This window comes from Protopterus annectens, chromosome 3.part0, assembly GCF_019279795.1.
Source record: "Protopterus annectens isolate FY-2018-M chromosome 3.part0, PAN1.0, whole genome shotgun sequence".
Lineage (NCBI taxonomy): Eukaryota > Metazoa > Chordata > Ceratodontiformes > Protopteridae > Protopterus > Protopterus annectens.
In genome coordinates, this window is record NC_056731.1 from 1,118,399,841 (window position 1) to 1,118,422,767 (window position 22,927).

Consider the following 22,927-nt stretch of genomic DNA (forward strand, 5'->3'; position numbering starts at 1 on the left):
TAATATTCATAGCTGACAAAATAGTAGTTTCCAATAAATAGAGAATGTAAATGATGGTGAGGTCACACAAATCCTATCTGGAAATTGTGCCTGCTTCTGTACTCTACAAAAATATGGTAATGACTGTCCGTGTGCATTACTTGCAGTCCAGATCAAAAGCTTGTACTAAACTTGTGTCAAAATTCACTGTTACAGCCTTAGGTAAAGGGGGCCACCAGGTCTGCAGACGCTCTGCAAATCAAGATGTTATGGGATGTGTACTTTGTCTTACGTTTGAAAGATAATTTTTTTACTGCTGTCCGGAAGAGTCATGTTTGTGCCTGGTGATGATGTGAATGTCTACGGAAAAAAATTAAGATACTGGTTTTATGTGTATACATATAAAAGGCAGACCACCTGGATAAACCCACATAGTGACAAGGAGAGTATACAGATTATACACAGAAAGGTCTGTAGACAGGAACGCAGCCAGAGAACCAAGTATTGTGAGATGGCACTGCTACTCACTGTCCTTATACACACACACACACACCCTACACAGATCACTAAAGATAGCCTCTTGTGGTGCACAATGCTGATTTTTTTTCTTTTTTAACACCTTTATTGAATTAATACTTAAGACACAGGCAAACTTATAAGTATAATAAACAAATCATAATAACTTGTTCCCAGTTACGTACATTATACATCACATATGTTCTGATGTATAACAGTCTTCAGTACAATGGTTTTGCATGTATTGTTCCCACAAATACCATTTATTTTTATGCAGTTAGCTCCTTCCCTTTTTCCAAAGATCCCACTTCAATTTCTTGTATTAGCGTTACAAAATTCAGTATTCCAAATAGACTTTGGTTATCTGGTTTAGACTTTGATTTCCATTTTCTAGTAATTGATTTGTTGGCAACGACTAGAATTAAACTTAACAAGACCTTATTTTGTCTAGGCAATTCAGATCCTTTATCCCAGTTCAAAGAATCATTTCCTTAAGTATTTGCTTGCTCAGTATTCCTGACAAGGGTAGTCTACAGGGAAATTTTAAAGTCTGACAACTCATTACACTCTTAAAACATATGTTCCAGTTACCTTTTTCTCCCCCTCACACCTCCAACATTTGCCATGTAACTGAGGAAAAATGTCTTTCTGCTTGGGGTATAAAAATAGCTATGCAGGCACTTCCAGTTAAAAATCCTAAATCTTCTGGACTTCACTGCATAATTGGGTGTCATAAATATGTCCTCCCATTGCCCCCTTGTAAATTGCTTATCCACTCTTTCTTCCAACCTTTTTGATTCCTATAGTTATCATGCAGTATTTTATATGACCTACTAACTGTCCCTTTTTAACAACAGCCTCTGTTCTAGTTTCAACCAAAATCTCTACCAGTGTAGGTCTTTCACTTAGGACTTGCCCTATCTCCTTCTCTTTGCCTATACTCTGATATCAGTCCCTGGTGGGGAAGGCGGTCTCTAGTCTAGAGTTGGGAGATGGGGGTGGACAGGATGGAAACAACCAACACAGAAATTAGTGAGTAAATGTGAGACTGCAAAATATCTCTCACATTTGTGGTATACAGCGGTACAAGAAAAAGTGGAAAGAGTGGACTTTTATTCACTTTGTTAAACTTGTGGAAAACTGGAAGGCATTTGACACACTTCATGTCATTAATATTTACAAGAACACTGTGGGGAGGTGAAGAGGATGGAAAAAGGTAACTAAGTAAAATAATTTATTTTCTTAATAGTATTTCTATGCAACTTTTCATGGTGTGTGTGTGTATTAACTAATGGCAAAAAAGGAAGTCTAGGATATCATTCATAAGTTATTCAAGTAATGTTGGCTTTATTTGCAGATGATATTATGTTGTACCTGATAAAACCAGAAAAGGGCACATCAGTGTTGTGGAACATTTGGAGATGGTTCCGTTTTTTTTTTTTTTTTAATGAAGATAGAAGAAAGGCTATAGGTGTGAACTATGGATCCATCCACACATGATTTTGTTCAGCAATACCCATATTTATGGGGGACATGACAAAATGAAATATGTAAATCTATGGGTTAAAAAATACACTGGTGGGGCAGCTAAGGATGTGTGGGAAGAGATTAAACAAAAGATCATTCAAAAACTGAAAATCTCAAAGCTTTTTCCTATGGATATGGATAGCAACATACAAGCAGTAAAATTGTTTGTGTTTAGTTCCTTTTGTTTTATACACAAGTTAGTCATATTTTTTATCAGCCAGAGGAGATGTAGGCAATAATTAATAAAGAGTTGAGGGATTTTATCTGGGAAGAGAAGAGGTCAAGAATCAAGTGGGGTAAGTTAATCCTTCCAAAAGAACAAGGAGGTTTAAGATTACCTGATTTGGAGAGATATTTTAGAGCTGCACATTTAAGGCTCTTGCACAACATGAGCAGAAAGCTATACTTCAAAGTGGAAAGGAATAATGATGAAGTTGGGGGGGTGGATTCAAAAAGTAAGGAAAGAGAGGGATTGTGGATGCAGATCCTTAAGGAAGAATAGCAACTGTCATATAGACTATTATAATCTTAAAGTAGAACGTATAGCAAGAATTAAGCCAACACAGAATTTAGAAAGGAGTTTCTGCCGATAGGGATGATTGCAATTAGGAGTACAAATAGACAAGTCAGGGCTGGAGCTTACTGGAGAAAGCTGGCAAAGGAACAAAGGAATTGGGAACAAATGAATAGTATGGCAAGAGGCAAAGAAGATATTTGGACTGCATCCTAGAAATTGCCTCCCCTATCAGGGACTGATATCCGAGTATAGGCAAAGATAGATGGAGAATGTTAAGTGAAAGACCTGCTTTGCTTGAATTTTTAGTTGAATCTAGAACAGAAGTTGCTATTTAAAAAAAGGAGGAATAAATAAGTAGGACATAAAATATTGCACAATAACTATAGGAATCAATTAGAGGAGGTCTGAAAAGAGTGGGAAGAGAGATTAAATGAGAAATTCACAAAGAAACAATGGTAGTACATATGTATGGCTCCCAAATATACAACTGAGTGTAGGAAGTGTTTGCATTAGTACTTGTATACCGAAAAACAAACTCCAAAGAACTTTTCCTGAGGTATATGGCAAATGTTAGAGAAGAAACAGGTAACTTGGAATATATGTTTTGAGATACTAATGAGGTGTCAGACTTTAAAAATTCCCTCCAGAACACTCTTTGGGAACACAAATCAGGCAAATAACTTACAAAATGATTTTTTAGCTGTGGTACATAATCTGAATTGTGTAGACATAGTAAATCATTTTTAAATTTTAATACTGGTGGCTGCCAAAAAAAAAACAATTGCTAGAAAATGGAAATCGAAGTCTAAACCAAACATTCATGAAGTAGTGAATATTGTAACAGAGCTAAAATAATGGAAAGTAAGATCTTAAGAAAAGGATAGGGGTAAATTACATACAAAAATGGAAATTGTGGGAACGACACATGTAGAATAGTGTTTTAGAGGAGGAATGAGGTTTAAGAGAAGGCAATAATTGAACAATTTATGTAATGTTGGATTGATTATACTGTACAGAACAATATTTGAGTAATTTATAATTGTAAATGTGAACTTGTTAATATGGTTTTCATTGTTCTTATATACATATATGTTTGCATATGCCACAAACAGTACTTCAATATTATTTGTAGGTTCATAGGTGTTTACTAGCCTAACAACCACAAGGGCCTTTTTAAGCCTAGCCATGCATCCCAAATCTCTGACAAGTTTGGAAACCATTGTTAAGTGTAAGCATTGGCCTGGGAGATGAACCATTTACAGGTTACCTGTGTCCATTAGAGACATAGGTGCCAAACCAGGGCTGAATTTCTGATTTCCCATCCAATTATCCAAGTTGCACTTGAATTGGTTTAAAGAGGAACTCAGAGTCACATGGATGGGGAAGCCTGTTCCATAGACGTATCTATATCATAACATCGTAGACGCAAAAACGTCAAACGCTCACAAGAGCGAAAATGCCAAAACTCAAATTCGGTATTGTGGCAGGGGGCTGCACCCCCTGCTAAATATATATTCCAACTCCAAGATCGCACTACAGTGAGGAAAGTGCAAATATCCCAGTCTTCACTGTACTGTGATCTCAAAAACGGACCCTCAACATTTCAGCACTTTCACTGTTGTGCCATACGACATTTTTATTTTACGATAATATGATATAGATCCGCATAGACAGGGTAGTCTCTGGGACACATGCCTATCTCTCCAGCAGGTCCTATTTATATCACAGGCAAGGTTTAAGTCTTTAGAACGGGTAATTCTGGTGCTGTTTGTTTTGTGGATATGTAGGAGGTCCATCAGGATGGGGTCTGACAATGCCCTGTATGCCAGGCATACATCTCTCCTCAGAAGCCTGAAGGAGACAGAGTACTGGGATAGGGTCTTGAGGTGGTCTGCATAGGACATTTTACTTGCGCCCTGTATTCTTTTAGTGACTAACCTCTGTGGACATTCCAATTGTTGGATATGCCTAGTTAGGTACATACCAAAGGGGCATTGTACTCAATGATGGGTCTGATGAATGCCGAATACAGTGGAACAATGACTTCCTTGGACTTAGATGCCATACCTTTGTTTATACATTGTACAACATAGAATGATTTCCTCACCACTGTATACACATGATGGTCAAAGACTAGATTACTGTCTATGTGTGTCCCTATGTCCATGACTACTGGATCAACTCTAAGGGGTGTGTTGTCAAGATGATAGTTACCAGGGATGGATGACTTCCCAAAGGATACTGTTAAGCATTTCTTGGCATTTAGTTTTAGTCCATGGCTCTGGCACCAGTTGTTTGTTTGTGTCAGCCCCTTCTGGAGAACATTTGTGTCAGTGTGTGTGAGATTCAGTGATGGCTCCTAATTTGCAATCATCTGCAACTTTAGTTAGCCAGAGACCAATGACATTGGCTTTGACTTCTGAGAAATAAATGCCAACAAGGAGTGGTACAAGGACTGATCCCTGAGGGATTCTACTTGTGACTGGCCTCTTTTTTAGAAGTGGACTCCCCAACTCTAACTTCATGGATCCTGTCTGTGAGCCAGTTGGCTATCCACTGGGTGACATATGGGTTTGTACTTAACCTCTTGAGTTTGTCAGCAATGCCAGAGTGTGGTATTATGTCAAATGCCTTGGCCAGGTCAAGGTAAGCAGTGTGAACAATTTTGCCCTCATCCATTGCTTTGGTGACCTTCTCAAAGAAGTCCACCAGGTTGAGTAGGCATGGTCTGCCCTTGATGAAACCAAACTGGGTTGGGTGCAGTATCTGGAGGTTTACTATATCTCTGTTGATCATCTCCATGATAATTCTTTCCGTGGCTTTACATACAAGACTAGTGAGACTTATGGGTCTGTAGATGACCCACCTTTGTGCAGAGGGATGGCTGTTGCCTTTCTGCATTCATGAGGCCCAAAGCCTGTTTGGAGGCTACAGTTAAACAGTAATTCCAGATGCCTTGATAGGTCATGTTTCATGCTGTTTAGAAGGCTGAGATATTATCTGGGCCCATTGATGCTGTGTTCTTGGTCTTAGAGAAATAAGGACCTGTTCCCTAGTGATAGTAGGGTTGGTTATATTTGATGATATTTCCTGAGGGAAGGTTGATGGGGAGAAGAGGGGTAAAGTTGAAGCTGACTTTATCAGCCAGGAGGTTTGCTATATCTTCTGGCTTAGTATAGGTGGCTTCATTTACAATGAGCTCTGCACACAATTGTGTATTGCATTTGAGGTTGTGGACATAGCTAAAGAATGCTGTGTGGTTGTCCTTAGCCTAGGAGGCCAGTCTTACCTCAAATTTGTCTTTGGTAGACCTTATTTGTCCTCCGAGTTGTTTAAGTTTTGAGAGTGCTTTTATCCTGTTGGGTGCTGCACCTCCTAATTTTTGCCATTATTTTCTTCCACCTGTTATACAGCCTACTGATTTTTTTTATTCCACCACGGTGGATTGTTTTTTTTTGAGTGAGTTCTGTACTACTTCCTGGTGGGCACAGCTTGCCTCTATGCAGCTATTAACATAATTGTACAGGATTTCTGTGAACAGTTATGCATAGACAGCAGTGTTCTCAGGCTTTATGAGGGCTTGAAATTTTCCCAGGTTCTCACTTAATAGCAGGAGGTTAGCCTGAATATTCCAGGTTTATCGGGGGGATCCAGGTTTTATTTTTACTTCAAAGGAGACCATTTTGTGATCTGACCTTACCAGGGAAGGCATTACAGTAGGAGGTGTGCAGCAGTCTCCCGCATTAATGAGGACCAGATCCAGTATGGTTGCAGCCCTTGTCGGTGTATTGACTCTCTGGTCCAGGGAGTTTGTGTTTACAAAATCCAGCAATCTCTGTGCATGTACATTTGGCGTTGTGTAGGATTCCCATTTTCCCCTTCATAGGATTTTAAATAAATAACAGTTGCTTAGCAGCAGTCTTTCTAAACTCATGCATATTAACCCAGTGCTCACTTATTATTCTCTCTACTACTTGCACACTTGCAGTTGTGCCTTCTCTTGCTCTATGAGATTCCCGTTATTCTCCAGTACTTGTCAGCCCCGTGAAATAACTCCTGTTACTTCTTAATATTTATTTTTCTTTCTATTGCTACCCTGTTTTTAAACTTGACTTTCATTTTATCTCGCTCACTAACTGTAACTTCTGAAGGCGTTTCTGTCTTTTGTAATAAATCTTGAATAATTTCCACTGCCCAGTCCTTAAATTCCTCTCTCGTAAACAGGTGGGTAGGGTAAGGTACTGATATTGACTGTAATGGAAAATAAAAGAAGTTATGGCCACCCCAATTTTCATAAAATGCAATGCAACACCCCCATCCCCAATGCACACTTAACATATATACATACAGTTGTAACCTGTAGCAGTGCTTCGGTGTATACTGATTTCAGTATATACATTACATTGCGTAATACTGCTCCTGCCACACCAGATCAGTGACTGACTGATGATGATCAATGTCAGAAAGGGACAGTCATGTTTATCCACAGATGGCTTACATACCCTTCAATTACTGTGATTATGTACACCTCAAGTGTCTAATTGTGAATTAAAAAAAAACATGGAAGAAGTGTGGTTTAATTCACACAAATTACATTAGTCCTGTAAAGCCAGAGTAATGAGCATTTGGCAGCAGTCAGTCATTTTGATTCACAAACCACCACCATAATCCAGCAGTTATTGCTACTTTGTTGCATGTTTACATGTCTGATGTCTGTCTGTAGTAAAATAAAAAAATAATAAAATATGGGCTTCAATAATGTATTGTCAACTCCATTTCAGATAAACTGAGAAATGAGAGTTGCACATCAGCCACAGCAAATAGCCCTGCAAAAAACATCAATTGCCCATATCTGCTTACCAAGATTTAAAGAGAAGAAGAAAGCTCGCAGTGGAGTTTCCTAAGACTTGAGTTTACTCTTTTGCTATTATGTAAAATGTAGACAGTTAGTCATCCTCAGAAACAAAAACACTAGTATTTGCTAGTCCTTTGGTCTTTTGTTACGTTTCTTCTTTTCTGTTGTATTAACTTTTTCTGCAGAATCTCTGGGTGACCACAAATCTTAGAAGCAGAAATAACATACAGCTTGTTGCAACACAAGGGTTCTGTCCTTATGAATTCTCAAAGGAGAAAGAAAAGATTTAAAAAGGTGTTCTGTACCCCTGTACCCCCTGCAAGCTGGCACTCCTAGCTCTCAACCTTTTCTTTCAGAATCAGGAAAAAGCCAAAAATAATGGGGTTACTAACTACCAAAATCAGGGACTAGTTTTAAATATTACTCTTACATCCTAACACTCAGACTTGTGAGAGATGCACCTATATATCCAAATTGAAAGCCAAGCATTCTCCAGCCCAGACTGGAGTAATCAGTCAAGAGGAGATGATCAACACCCGCACCGCACCACATGGAACACACAGCCCTCCAGAACATACACAACCACTGCACTCACATAACACAAAACACACACACACCTTCCCAGTGGCTGTCATTAAAAATCTACCCAAACAACAGAGACCTCCAAGGCAGAAATGCAAGCAACCACAACATCTGAGCACAAACCATGAAAGACATAATTCACATAAACAGTGTGCCACTCAACCAAAGCCCCTAAGGAAAAACAGCTTACCCAATACACTAGTCATAGGTGACTCCATAGTAAGGCACACTGATGTCCCACCCACTAGGTTGAATAAGGAGAAGGTAACGGTCAGCTGCCTGTCGGGAGCCAGGATCCGCCACATAATGCACACACTCAGGTCACTCCACAATAAGTACAAATATTACACTGTCATTGTCCATGTTGATGTGAATGACCTGAGACATACCTCCCTGGACTACATGAAAAGAGACATGGAGGGGCTCTTCGACCATGTAGCCCAGGCAGGTAGGACCCTAGCCCTGAGTAGCATCCTACCCTCACCCAGAATGATACCACAGTACAAGCAGAAAATTATTGACTTCAGCAGTTGGCTAAGTTTCTGGTGTCATTCCAAGGGGATCCAGTATCTGTCTGCCTGGGACAACATGATTGACAGACCTCGATGCTTTGCCAGAGATGGCCTTCATCTGTCAACCCTAGGATTCTGGATACTGGCCAAGGCTCTTGCCACACCTATAGTGCCTTTTTTAGACAATGTCCTGATAACAACATTACCACCGTAACAGCTATAAGCAAATGTAGTCTAGGGGTTAAGCTACTCAGCGCTAGAAGTCTGAATCTCAAGATGCACTCACTCGAAGTACTCCTTAAAATGGAGAACATCGACATTTGTGCAGTAACAGAGACCTGGTTCAAGGCTCTGGAGAGCACCCCTGCACTACCAGGCTATAATTCGTACTACACATTTCGGCCCTAGAATTTGGACCGAAGCCCTAAAGGAGGAGGTGTCTCCATATTAATAAAGGATGTGCGCACCTCCAGACTAGTAGCTCAACATAACGCATCAGAGATACTTCAGGTTTAACTAACACTAGGTAAGACTGAAATCCAGGTTGTAGCCTGCTATAGATCCCCCACCATGTCCCAAGACTCCCACTTCACATTTCTGAGCACCCTGGAAAATATCAAGGTTCAGTGCAACACCCTCATACTGGGCAACTTTAATTACCCCTCCATTTACTGGGAAAACTATTCAAGTACCTTCACACTTGCCCAACATTTTCTGGAATTCATTAATTCCAACACCCTGGACCAACTAATTTGTACCCCCACTAGGGGCAACAACATCCTTGACCTTGTTATTACTAAAATTTTATAACCTGTATTTTTTATAACTTGTTTTTTTCAACTTGTGATTTACCATGTATGTTGGAGCTTTTCTCCTCGGGCCTCTACTGAAAAAGGATATGTATCCAGCTAGACTAGCCCGGTTAACAAATATAAAATAAATAAATAAATAAAATGGGAGACTGTTTCTCTGCACCATCAGTTAACTCCTCCCTGATCAGATCTGACCACAAGCTAATCACCATGGATATCCCCATCCCACCCACACCCCTTGTAGAGGTAACCACCATGACAGATTTCTCCAATGCAAGCTTTGGCCTTCTAAAATCAGAAGTGGCTAACTTCACGGCAACTATGCAAATGGAAAATAGGTGCATGACCCACTGAATCATACACCTATGCACTGTATGAACACGTACACAAATGCATGAAACGGGCCATACCCAGCAGAACCAAGACACTCTCTCCTAAAATAAGGAAGCCAATCTGGTGGTCCCCTACCATAAACAAACTTTACAACAGAAGGAAGAAACTGTTGCAGAGAAAGGTGAAGTCCCAAGACTGGAAAAACTCCCTTGCTTGCCTCAAAAAAAAAACTGAGATCCCTCATCAAATCCTATAAAGCTGGCTGCGAAAACAAAATAGCAGCAGATACCAAAGACAACCCCAAAGCCTTCTATAGTTATGTCAAGAATCTACATGGCAATACTCAGATCTGCTGTGAGATACAGCACAATGGTATCTCCTATACTGAGCTGACCAACATTGCCAATATACTGGCCAACAGGTTCAAGGCAAACTTCACCCCCTAAAGGGCCAATCATAATACCATAGGAATGCCATGTACCCAATATTACTGCTGCACAGGTTAAAACTGCACTGTCCAAGGCCAGGAATACAGCTTCCATGGGGCCTGATAATATCCCTGGCTGTGTTCTACATGAATTACAAAGCGAACTAGCACCACACCTGTGTTCTATGTTCAATCACAGCCTCACTTCAGGAATTGTCCATACTAAATGGCGCACTGCTGCAGTCATCCCACTCCACAAAGGGGGATCGGCTACAGACCCTGGGTACTACCACCCCATTAGCCTAACAAGTGTGGTGTGTAAGGCTATGTGGAGCACATCATCATGGACCTTATAAATAGGGACATTGGGAATCTCCAAACTCTAGACCCCATGCAGTCCGGATTTGTGAAGGGTAGATCATGCCTGCTCAACCTGGTAGACTTCTTCGAGTCTGTCACCAGAACTGCAGATGCAGGCAAGGGTAGTTCACACACCCTACCTCGATCTGGCCAAGGCCTTTGACACCATTCCTCACTCAGGGATCATAGATTGACTCACGGAACTAGACATAAACCCCTATGTCACAAGGTGGGTGGCAAACTGGCTCAATGATGGAACCCGCGCTGTGAAAGTAGCAGACTCCAAGTCAGACTACTGACCAGTCACGAGTGGTGTCCCACAGGGATCGGTCTTTGGTCCTCTTCTGTTTGGCATCTACTTCTCTGAAGTCCAGGCCAACACAAAGGGACTCTGGCTGACAAAGTTTGCTGATGACTGCAAACTGGGAGCCATTATTGAATCTCCAAGAGATATAGACATTCTGCAGAAAGGCCTTACTGAAACCAGTGACTGGCTCCAGAACCATGGCCATAAGCCCAGTGCCAAAAAATGCATCATCATTCCCTTTGGGAGGAACTCGGTGCCCATGAACTACCTCATCGACAGTAGTCCACTAAACACTGATGGTGTCATAAGAGATTTGGGAACACAGGTTGATAGTAACATCTCCTTTGGCAACCACATTGCCACTGTGGTCAGAAAGTCCTTCTATTTGGCACATCTCATTACAAAGAGTTTTGCATCCAGGAAGAAAGAGGTTATTGTCTCCCTCTACTCTTCCCTCATTAGACCTATTATAGAGTACAACACCCCATTTGGCATGTCCCTTGCTAGATACCTACAACAACTGGGAAGGCCACAAAAATACCTCACTAAGAGGATCTTAGGACTTAAACACATGCCTTGTACGGACAGACTCAAAAAAACTCAAGCTATACTCTGTTTCATACCGCCTACTTAGAGACAATCTCTGCTTGACCTACAAAGCCATGTCTGTCCCAGCACTATTAGATATGCTACATGTAAAGAAATCCCAATCTCTCCATACAACATGCTTCAGAGATCTCAACCTCATTACCTCAATTAGCAGAACATGCTGGAGGGACAGGTTCTTTACCCAGAGACTGTCCATACTCTGGAACAGACTTCCCATACACGTCAAGCAGAACATCTCACTAGCCCTCTTCAAAAGAAATCTTGACGAGTGGATGGGAAATAGAAAATTCACCCCGGGGATCTCTCCAGTGGCCCTGGTTGATAGGGGCACTGGGAACTAACGTCAGGCGGCACAATGCCAGGAAATGCTTTAGGCTAGGCTTGTAAAGGCTCCAAGGCCAGTAGCCTAGTATACACCAATGAACATATAAATCACATAAAGTTAGTAGAACAACAGGTTTTGCATCATCATGGATTTTCTGAACAGTAAGAAATATGAAATTGTAATGTGTTACATTACTGAGTTTAATTTTCATTGATGGACCAGAAAATAAAAAAAAAGGGGGGGGGGGGTCTGGCCAGAAATGTGAGGCAAAGTCAGTAACAGTTGAGAAGTATGCTGGCACACGTGTGCCCCACCGTTTCTACAGTTTTAGATTTTGGAACTACCCCAGCATATCAGCAGCTAACAAACGGTATGCATCTTTAAGATCAGATCTAATGGAGAAATTATATTGCCTTGAAAATCGAGTGTACTTTCATAACACCATCATGTGATAAACTGCAGTCGTGAAAAAAAAAAAAAACTGAGGTACCACCAATACTTGCATGGTTTATTTTCTGACTGCATCTCCTTCCCAAGTGGAGTTGTTATGAAAGTAGAACAGATTATTTTTGAAAGAATACTTCTTGTCTCGCAGTTGTATCTTAATATTAGCTGGCTCATTAGAAAAGTGTTCAGTGACTAAGATCTTGGCATCAGATTAGCAGTCTGATTGATAGGAAGCATGTACCATGATTACATGAAAGGGTTTTTTTTCACTGAAGGGGTATCAGTAGACCCTCTTGGGAAACTGTGTGTGTGTATTCAAAAATAATTTGGTTAACTCTCAGATTGTACAAGAAGGCATTGGGCTCTGACTGAGGTGGGTGAAATCTTGGTGATTCAATGATTATAATGTAATTCTGAATATCCCATTATGTCACTCGATGTTAATATGCCTATCCAGGCCACTTACGTTGGACTTATTGTACTGTACCAATTCCTGTTGAGCTAATTTTTGTGTTGCAGCTGTCCACCATGGATAAGAAACTGTTGCTTGCAGTCTACTCATGTTTACACTTAAATTTATTCTTGTAGTTTGCCATTGTAGAGTGCTTAATTTTCTGCTATTCCATATCAGAAGATCCTGCAATTATCCATTTCCTGGGGATAATTAAGCTCTGCTTGAGGATCTTTCCCAAATCTTATGATTCACTGTTAAGAGTGACAGTCCTGAAGATGACAGAAGAGTTGTTTAAGATGGTAGTCATAACATAACATTGATGAGAAGTCACTGCAGCAGTGAAGCCACCATCCCTCCTTCCCTCACTGGGACTCTACAGTATTTCCTCTCAGGGTATTGGTAAAATACTTGAGAAACTTTGGGACTGATTTTCTCCTTCTTGCTGTTTGCCTAATTTATCTCAGGTTATTGTGGCAGTTGTCTTTCACCTTGTATGTTTTTTTTTTCTGTTTGTGATGATACAGTATATTAATGCACTGATGCTTATCCTGGTTTAATTTCTCCAAGTTTTTTTGGTTTATATTGCCATGATGGGAATGAACCCCATTCTTAAGTCAAAGTATGATTAAAGTTCATGAAGTTAGTATTGTTTCAGTCTTTGATGTTAGCCAGTAGTAGTCTTTGCAACATCCACAATGTGTCCAGAATTGACTCCTGCATTTCATACATAGTTGCATGTATCAGTAACACACCTAAATACGACTGTAAATTCTTTTTTTTATGAAACTCATTGAACCTATACTATTGGTACTGTCTGGGTATCCTTCTTCCACATTGCTCTCACTTCTACTTGCAAATGCTGGTATTTTATGACTTTGTTGTCTCTCTCTCTGTGTAAAACAGTGTAATCACTGGGTGTAGCAATTGCAATGATCAATGCTACTTTTGTCTTCTTTTCATGGACTACTGCATCAGATTTCATCACATTTGTTTTTTGAACTGTTGATAATGGGTGATCCCATGTGATGTTTTCTGTAATGCTTTGTGGCTAAGGTTTCCACTGCTTCTCATCTACTTAAGTGTTATGATTTTTTTCTGGAATGTCTGTGTGTTGTTGAAATTTACTGTACAATTTTAAATGCAAATTAAATTGGCACTAGACTTGCCTGCTACAGAGGCACTTTCAGGCTAGAATGTAGGCTTAATGAACCAGAGAGAGAGAGAGCAACAAAACAGCAATTATTGCGGGATCAATGCCACTGCCTTCTGCAACGTCCCTCCTCTGGGCCAGTAATCAAGAAGCCTCAGTTCTCACCACTGATACCAGTGGGGAACATTCACAGTGAGAAAAATTTTCAGATGCAACTCTCTGCACCAAGCTGAATCCTTAGCTGGGTGTTCTAAACCAAGTTTTCTACTGCTGTCTCTGTGAAAGCAGTGCTCTCAGTGTCCCTGTTCAAAGTAGCTGTGATATACCCTCTCTTTTGAGATTTGAGTTTTACACACACACACACACACCTGGAAAAGGCTGGCACAGCTTACCCTTTCTTCCACCTTCACCCAGACTATAAGGTAGATTCACTGCCATCAGAACACCTGAAGCCAGCTACTTTAAGGCCTTTACCAGTGTGTCCAATTACACTTGGTAAAACTTAATATTTATACAAATGGTAGAGTGTAACCAAGCAGGAAGACTTCAAGAACTTGGAGCCACAGCACCACTAAATAAATGCAAGTACTATAAAAGATTAAATATTTTCTGAAAGACCAGCCATAATGAAAGGTTTAGATATATTTAATAATAAATAAAAAAATGAAAATACTGAATATATGTGTATAATACACCAGAGTTTCAGTCACAAAAAAATTTAAAACACAACACAGATGGAAAGACTCAGAAAGACACCGAAAAATACATTTAGCTAATCGCACTATATTTTTTAACCGACTAAAGAATTACTATTCCCTAGTTAGTTACTAAAGCAAGGCAAAATGAAAAGTGGATCAGCGTCTTATCAGGTCCCAAAACAGAGTGCATACCTCTTATCTCTCATTAGTATTCAAATACAGGTTCATTGCCGGCTACACAATGACATCAAAACATTTGGTCACTTAAACTCTGTGGTTCCCACACTACCCCCTCACTAGAAACTGAGCCATGATCTGGCACTGATGTGTTACAATATACACACATAACTTTAGCTAAGGTTTATTACAGCATCAGGAAACTGCAAAACAATTCCAGCATGTCCACCTTTCCTGCAGAAACTAACAAGCTATTCTCTGGCAGCATTCAGACCTGTGAGATAAAATTTTATGGTCTAGACCAAGTCATTTAATTTTAGGCTATATTTCTTAAGGTCAGCTGGGCTGAGCTTAACCCCTTCCCTCCCAGTATCCTCTGTAAAAATATTTCTATTTCATCAGTTGCAACAATACAGTCTGACATACATGTATATTTCCTTTCTGTCAAGCAGAATCCTCTGTTGATAAACAGCTGTACAAATAGATTTTAACACAAGCATCCGTACAAATCACTTTGATACTCAAATGACATACAATTCTTTACAAAATTCCAGCTAGCTATGCTGGCATATATTACACATACACTGCCCTACTCTCCTGGCATAGCTGGCACTACCACACATTACCACACTTTCCATGGAGTGAAATATATTGGTCATTTACAGGGAAGCTAGTCACTACTGAAATATAATCTCACTGGAAACCTTGATACAGAAAATGGGTACATCCAGATCTTGTGCTACTGTGAAAATTATCTCTCTTTGAGGGTCTGCTTGGGGCTGAGTTATGGCTGCAAGTGGTCCAGTCTGGATTTGTCCACTAATGCAGCTAATAAATACTACCATGTAAAAATCTATTTACAGAAGAGTGCCAGCCAGTCTACTTTGTTTTCTAAAATCTGGTAGGCAGCATTTTATATTGCTTATGAAGATGAACATCTTAAATATTTGATTGCAGAAAGTTTCCATTCTCCTTGAAGGAAATGTTTAGAAACGTCAGAAATGTGTGCTTATTTGTAATTCTGATTTGTTTTGTTTCTGTTTTCTTACTGAAGGTAAAACCCTCCGATAGCAGCATTTTCTCAATTAAATGTTTTGATGACAGTATTCATGTTTTTAAAGTTTCTTCAAAAGAGTCTCCAGAACAGACAAGAAAAGTAAGTGCTAATTTAATTAGGCTAGCATTTTTGCCACATTTAAATTTTATAATATTTGCTTTAAGCTTATTGCTGTTTACTTTGAACTTTGACATACAACTACAACACTGACTCCTAGAGCAAAACTTTCTTTTAAATAAAACATTTGCAGAGCCCAGCATTCATTGCATTTTTCATTTTGGTCTGGGTAAATGGTGACCCTTTTAGATTTTGACTTGCTAGTGCTTTACAAAAGTTGAAGACTATTTTTCTTGTCACTACCTTGTGTCTTATGAGAAATAAAGGCTTTTTTTTTTTTTTTTTTTAGTTGTGTCTGGAACATTAAGTACGTCTAATCTGAAACATGTTCAGAATGTAGATAAAAATACTGAAAAAAATGATTACAGTTCTAATTTGGATAAACCTTCCTTTTATGTATATTTGCCTATATTTATACATCTCAGTATTGGATTTACTATTGAGTTTTGTTTTCAAATTTTCTCTCATATTTTATCATGTTCTGCTGATTTTGTTAATGTGCTGTGAGGGCCCCTTTTTCTTTGAGATGTTAAATTTGCAGAATATTTCTAAGCAGATATTGTTATGACCAAATGCTGAAACAAAAGTTTTTTGTTTTTTTTTAAATGTAAACAACTGCACTTTATAGATATTACAGGGTTGGACCCTGACATCCACAGGAATGATTTGCCATGTCCATATTGGATTTTTTTTTTTGGAGTGAAGTGCTGTCATGAGCATGAGTCATGACAGTGTGTCACCACTACACAGCTCAGGGGAAATGCACATTTCACTAAATGTACTCTACAAGACTTTCATTGCAACAACTCGCAAAGTGTTTACACAGAGGTGGTCTGTCTGCCAGGGAGCAACAGGGCATACAGGATGGATGACTGTGCACCCTATTAAAAATGAATTATGCTTGTTTTTTCTGTTCCATTTGCCCCTTGTGTTTTCTGACCATTTGTTTTGTTCATTTGTGTCACATTAGCATATTGATATTAAGGAATTAAGCTGTGAAGATAAATGGAATCTGATGCACAACTCACAGAGCTGCTGTAACAAAGAAGCTTTAATAAAGAATGGCATTCACTTTCCCTGTAACTTTATCTTCTACTACTAAACTACTGAGCTAGTTTATATATATATATATATATATATATATATATATATATATATATATATGTGTGTGTGTGTGTGAGAAACAGTTTCTTCTCAATAAAACCTCCAATGTCTAGGTACTGGGGCAACAGCTGAGTGATGAGTGGTCCATCATGCTTCAGTTGTTAAATGTGGATGCATTTTCCCGTGGCCTTTGTGAAGAAATTGGACACTTGTTATTTGTGCTGGCATGTCTGGCTGAGTTTTTTGTACATAATTTCAGATTGACCTGCGTATTGTATGCCAGCATGACTAGGTATGATATTGTAAATAAGTTCTTGCATGTTGATTTATCTGTTTGAAAAGAATGTTTTAAAAACTTGAACAGTGTCCTTTTACATTTCTAACTGCCCATGATTGTGAAAAGAGATTCTAAAGGCAAGCTGTCTCAAATTCAGCTGATCAGCAGTTGATGGCATCAGAATGTTGACAGTTGCTATGTGTTGCTGTCAGAAGCTGAAAGACAGGAAGGAACTTTTAGAAAACAGCAGTTGGTTGAATTAAAAAAAATATGGAATGAAAATTAGAACTGGAACAGTTGGCAGTTGGGCTAGTCTGTAAAAGAGCCCGCTGAAGACAGTTACAGCCAATTAACAGCCAGGTAACTAGGTGTGAGTTGTCAGAAGTCAGCTGTCAATTACAGATGTCAGTTGATCTCAGATGAACTGTGCAGTGGATACCCAAAAAGGACTCAAGAGCTCTACACCTGCATTTGCTCTGTTGTAGTAAATTAGTTTAGATCAGGGACAGTGTTCTTTAGTTAGCTAGGAAATTATAACTAATCCGCTAGATCAGTTAGAATTTTTCTGAACGTTGGATCTTTATCCTAAAGTATTGATTTAATTTTCCTGGTGATTGAGTTCTGTTTGTTTGTTGGGAATTACTGTTTTATATTTTTAATAATTTTGCTCAATATTAAATATTTTTATTAACTTACCTTGTGGCTGGGCAATCAGTGTTTTTCTTTAGTGATCTGAGAGTGCTTATACTTGCCTTGATAACTTCCCCAGCCACTCCAAAAACCTGGCTGCTTAGGTCATTTGCTACTGTTTGTTTTAATATTTAATTTTCATAATTGGACACCCCTTTAGAAAGGCATGAAGACACTCTGGTGGCAGCATTTCTGTATTATTTTGGGGAAGAGGACACAGCTGAAAATATGTGTCAGGCTTTCTTAGAAGTGTTTGGATGTGTGAGATTTAATTTATTTAAGTGCAAGTGTATCAGAGATCTTAAACTGGGACACATTGCTTTGAAGTGGGTAATAAGAAGTTGCATTTGGGGTGAATAGAAGTATACAGTCCAGTCCCAGGCTGTAGAGCATGTTTCTTTTCTGCTCTTAGGGGAAAATTGTGAAATATTACTCCTGTTTAAGTGACAGTCTCATATTGGAGTCAGTAGTGAGGATTGAAAAATATGAACATTATATCTATATAAATTAATATCTTAAAAACAACAGTTAATGTTTATTTGCCTGCACTAGACACAGGTCAAATATTATTGCATTTCAGATTGCCATTGTGTAAGCTTTAAGACGAAATCTGTTAAAACCTTATACATAGCAAGGCATTTGATATTATTGATGCAGATATGAACAAGCAATATTTGACGCCTAGAGAAGTCAGTAGGAGTTAACTGCAGATGCACCTGGAGGCGTCACTCGGATGTAATGAGTTAAGGGACCAAGATTCGTAAGCATACAGCCTGCAGATACACATAGTATTACATGTTGCATTCACTGCAGTTTATTTACACTGTGGATGCATTTTAAAGTTTAGAAAATTGGTTGATGGCATCCTTTTTTCCTTCAGTTATTCAGAAATTTGTGTACAGAGTCAAACGTAGTAAAAGAAGCAGCAGCATTTTGGAATCTTCCACAGAAATCACAGAAAATAAAAACTATGGAGAATGCATAATTTATTCGAGGATTGTTGTATTTTGTGAAACTACTATTCTTCTCTCTGCTGAAGTTAGAATTCCTTCATTCACTTCACAGGTTAAAGTCCACTTTATATCCCCCATTCTCCCTACCAACTCTCTGATTTAAAAGTTGGCCTGGGAATGGAAAGGTGCAAGGAAAACTGTTTTGATCATTATTATGGATGTCAATATGGGGATCAGTGCTGGAACTTTCCATATACGTAATAAAATGAGTCTGGTGTGGAACCCATGTCTGGATTTCCTTAGTTTGACTTATGGACTGTTGTAGTTGGACCACCAAGTAACCACTGTTTAATACAGTGGCAGTGACTACATTATACATGAACTCTTAATATTAGAATGCTTAGGTGTTGTACCTTGGCCTGTGAGCATCCAGTATTTTGCTTTAGCTTTTCTCAAATTTAAAATATTGCCAAGGTATATTTTGTTTTAGTACAAGAGGCAGTTTGTTTCATAAGCTTCCTTCAAGCCCATCTGCATGAGAAACCTTTTCTTATAGGAAGAGGAAAAAGACCTCTATCTCTCTTCTCCTCCAAGTTCCAAGTGGAATGGAGCATCCCTGGCTTACACAGACCTAATTCCCACACCTTTGCTTTGGATATTGTGCCTGCGGATGAAAATTCCCTTTTATCTAAATCTATCCTTAGACTTTCTTCATTGATAGGACATTGACTTTGATGAAGGATTGTTTAAAATGTGTCACCAAAACACCACTTAGAAAGGGTAAGGTTTTTTGAAGCTTGAGCCACATAAATAACTGGCTTAGCTGTTCCTCCTGCAATTCTTCCTTTGATATTTGTTTTGTTCTGTCTCAGGTGGCCTGATTGGTGTCCAGAAATAGCTTATATTTTTATACAAGAATTCTACAATGAGCTATAAAGTACTAGGCCCACATAATGTTCTACTAGTGAGAAATCTTGAAAGAGAAGGACACCAAACTGTCAAAAACAGAGGTGGTTCTGTTGTACAGAAGGATAAATCCCTGTCTTCATCTCAGATGACCAATGTATGATTAGCAGTACAGAAAGCAGTTGTGGGGTGAGGCTACCCAACATTGCCTTATCCCCAGGATGGGTGAGCCAATCAACCCCCTGAGCTGAAGTAATGACAGTGCTGAACAGTTGCCTGGGAGAACTAGATGTTTGCGTGTGTGTGTGTGATGGACAATATTTTTACCCTATGAAAGCATTGATTTTTAGAGTCATAGCAACTGTAGGGAGGGATTAGGTTTGGGAGGGTTAACGCCTGTTCTTTTGTATATAACAGCTGAGTCCCAGTATCTGATCATTGCCTCTAGGGGGGATCAAATGGGCCTATGTGCTTTTGACTCTAGTAAGAAAGGGCCATAGGGCTTTTGAGCTTTGGTCACTGGACAAATCTGTTGGCTCTCAGTCTGAAGAGGAATGAATGGCTTGTTTGGGTGGTAGAGTAAGAGCTTGAAAGATGGTCAGTGTGGGGAATTTTAAAAAATGTCACTAATGACTTACATATATCATAAAGTATGGGTGTGATGCAGTAGATGCTAATCTTATTGCTGTTGCTTCTTTTACTGCTTGAAGAAGGCATGCATAAATCCTCATTGACAGGGGCGACATGTGCTGACTGATTTTTTTTTTTTTTTTTTTTGGGGGGGGGGGGTAAACTCTTGGCTATGCTTATAAAGGCCCCAGGGCCATTAGCCTAGTAACATTTTAGGATCCTATGAGCGTGGTTTCAGTAGGCTGCACAGTAAATGCAGATAGCATGCGACACATGGCAAACAGAAGCAGGCCCAAGCACGTGGCAGCTACAGGGTTTCCTGGGATGACACATAGCTTTCCAGCAAGTTCTAAGAAGGAAGCAAGCTCAGTGCAGTACAAGCATGAATAAGCAAAACCCAAATCTAGCTTTATTATTAACTGTTGCAGTTGTGGTGCAAATCAGGAGTCTAAAAGAGAGACGTGCTTAGCATTTGGTTGGCAATGTTACAAGTGTAAAAAGCTGAACCATTTCCAAAAGTTTTGCAAATCAAGTCAACCTCACACAGTTGTAAAGAAAGGCCACACAAAGAAGCAAGTTGATCAAGTAAAGCCGAAGCAGTCAGTTTTCTGTGTAGATGGTGTATCAGTACTTGGTGAAAGAGCTGATGCAGTAAATTTATTAGCAAGAACAAAGTGTTTTGTACTGTCCAGATTAATGGATCCACAGAGCTTAAAGAAGATACTGGTTCAAAACGTAGTGTTATATCGGCAGACACATTTGCTAAAGTGAGAACTAATGAACTACACAGTGTGGCCAGTAGTGCGAAACTTGTTGCTTATGGAGGTGAAGAAATTCAGAGTGAAGGCTCAGTGATGCTTTCATGTTATTTGGCCAACAGCTGTTACAGCTTGTTATTCTATATAGTCCGAAGACCAGTACAGTCTTTATTGGGTCTCAAAGATAGTTTGAGAATGAATCTGCTTTCTTTTGCTAAAGAAGTTCATCATATAAGTGCATTTCCGAGTTCTAATTTTTCTGAAACCATGTTCTCAGAGTATGCTGATAAAAGTTAAGGCTCTGTTGGATAAAATGGTGCAGCAAGGTGTGATTTGTCCAGTCACAGAACCAACTGAATGGGCGTTGTCAATGGTGGCAGCTCTCAAAAAAGGCTCTGATGAAAACAGAATATGTATTGACCAAAGAGATTTGAACAAAGCATTGAAGAGTCCATATCATCCAATGCACACAGTTGAAGAGGTCGCAGCTCTAATACTGAATGCAACTGTTTTTTCTGTCTTAGATGCAGAGAGTTCTTTTTGGCAAGTGATGTTTGATCACAAATCCTCATTTCTAACCACTTCTGGTACTCTGTTTAGCAGATACAGATTCCTAAGGATGTCGTTTGGAATAAATTCTGCAAGTGAAGTCTTTCAGCGTGCAATGGAGCAAATTTTTCCGGATTATCCTTGTGCCATAATAGTAGATGATTTATTGGTTGGAGGCAATGGTGAAGCTGAGCATGACAGAAACCTAAAAAAGTTCTAGACAGAGCACGTGAAGTAAACTTGAAGCCAGTCCTCTGAAGTGCAAATTCAGACTTCCAGAAGTTACATATGTAGGTCATTTAACTAGTATTGGCTTGAGATCAGACCCAACCAAGCAAGCAGCTATTCTTGAGATGTTAGCACCAGACAACGTACAAGCTACAAAATTTCCTAGGCATGGTCAACTATTTAGGCAAGTTTATACCAGACTTCTGTGAGTTGACAGCACCTTTAAGAAAGCTAATGCTCAAAAATGTTGCATGGTCATAGCTGGAACAGCACCAGAAGGCATTTGAAGACGTTAAGTAGAAAATTGGCACTCCACCTACATTAAGATACTAGGATGGGAACAAACCATTCACTATTTCCTGTGATGATTCAAAATTTGGTTTTGGCGCAATTATACTTCAAGAGAGCGGACCAGTAGCCCATGCATCTAGAACATTTACCCAAACTGAGATGCAGTATGCTGAAGTTGAGAAGGAGCATTTGCATGTTCCAAGTTTCATGATTATATTTATGATTGAGCTATCCAGATTGAAACTGATCACCAACCTCTAGTTACTATTGTAAAGAAGCTTATGCATTCCACTCCAGTGAGATTACAAAGAATGATGCTCAAATTGCAAAAGTATAACTTAAAAATGGTTTATACAAAAGGCAAATTGCGCTATCTTTCTGGTACCTTATCCAGATCACCCAGAAATATGACTGAACAGCTTGACGTACAGAATTTTGATTTTGACGTGATGGCACTGCATAATTTTTCTACCATTAGACTTGATGAGTTAAGAGCTCACACAAAGAATGATTCAACTTTTCAAAAGCTTAATCACTACGTTGATGTTGGATGGCCGTCAGAGCAATCTAGTGTACCACCTGAAGTGCAAACCTGCTTTCCGTACAGAGATGAATTGTTGACAGAAGATGGCATTATTTTCAAAGATCCTAAAATTATTGTTCCTGCTTCCTTACAACAAGAATATATCCAGATTTTACATCGCGGTCACCCACATTCCACATCCACTCGGAGAAGAGCGAGAGAATTGGTATTTTGGCCTTCATTACCGAAAGACATTG

At 39.3% G+C, this 22,927-nt stretch overlaps 1 protein-coding gene across 1 annotated transcript in view; it reads left to right on the plus strand.

Moving 5' to 3' along the window:
* Window positions 1–22,927, plus strand: part of OSBPL1A (oxysterol binding protein like 1A) — a gene marked incomplete in the record, with an annotated part of 2,690,541 nt that overhangs the window by 1,240,329 nt on the left and 1,427,285 nt on the right. The window contains 1 exon segment of the mRNA XM_044065352.1: window positions 15,642–15,743. Coding sequence (XP_043921287.1) covers window positions 15,642–15,743 — 102 coding nt within the window.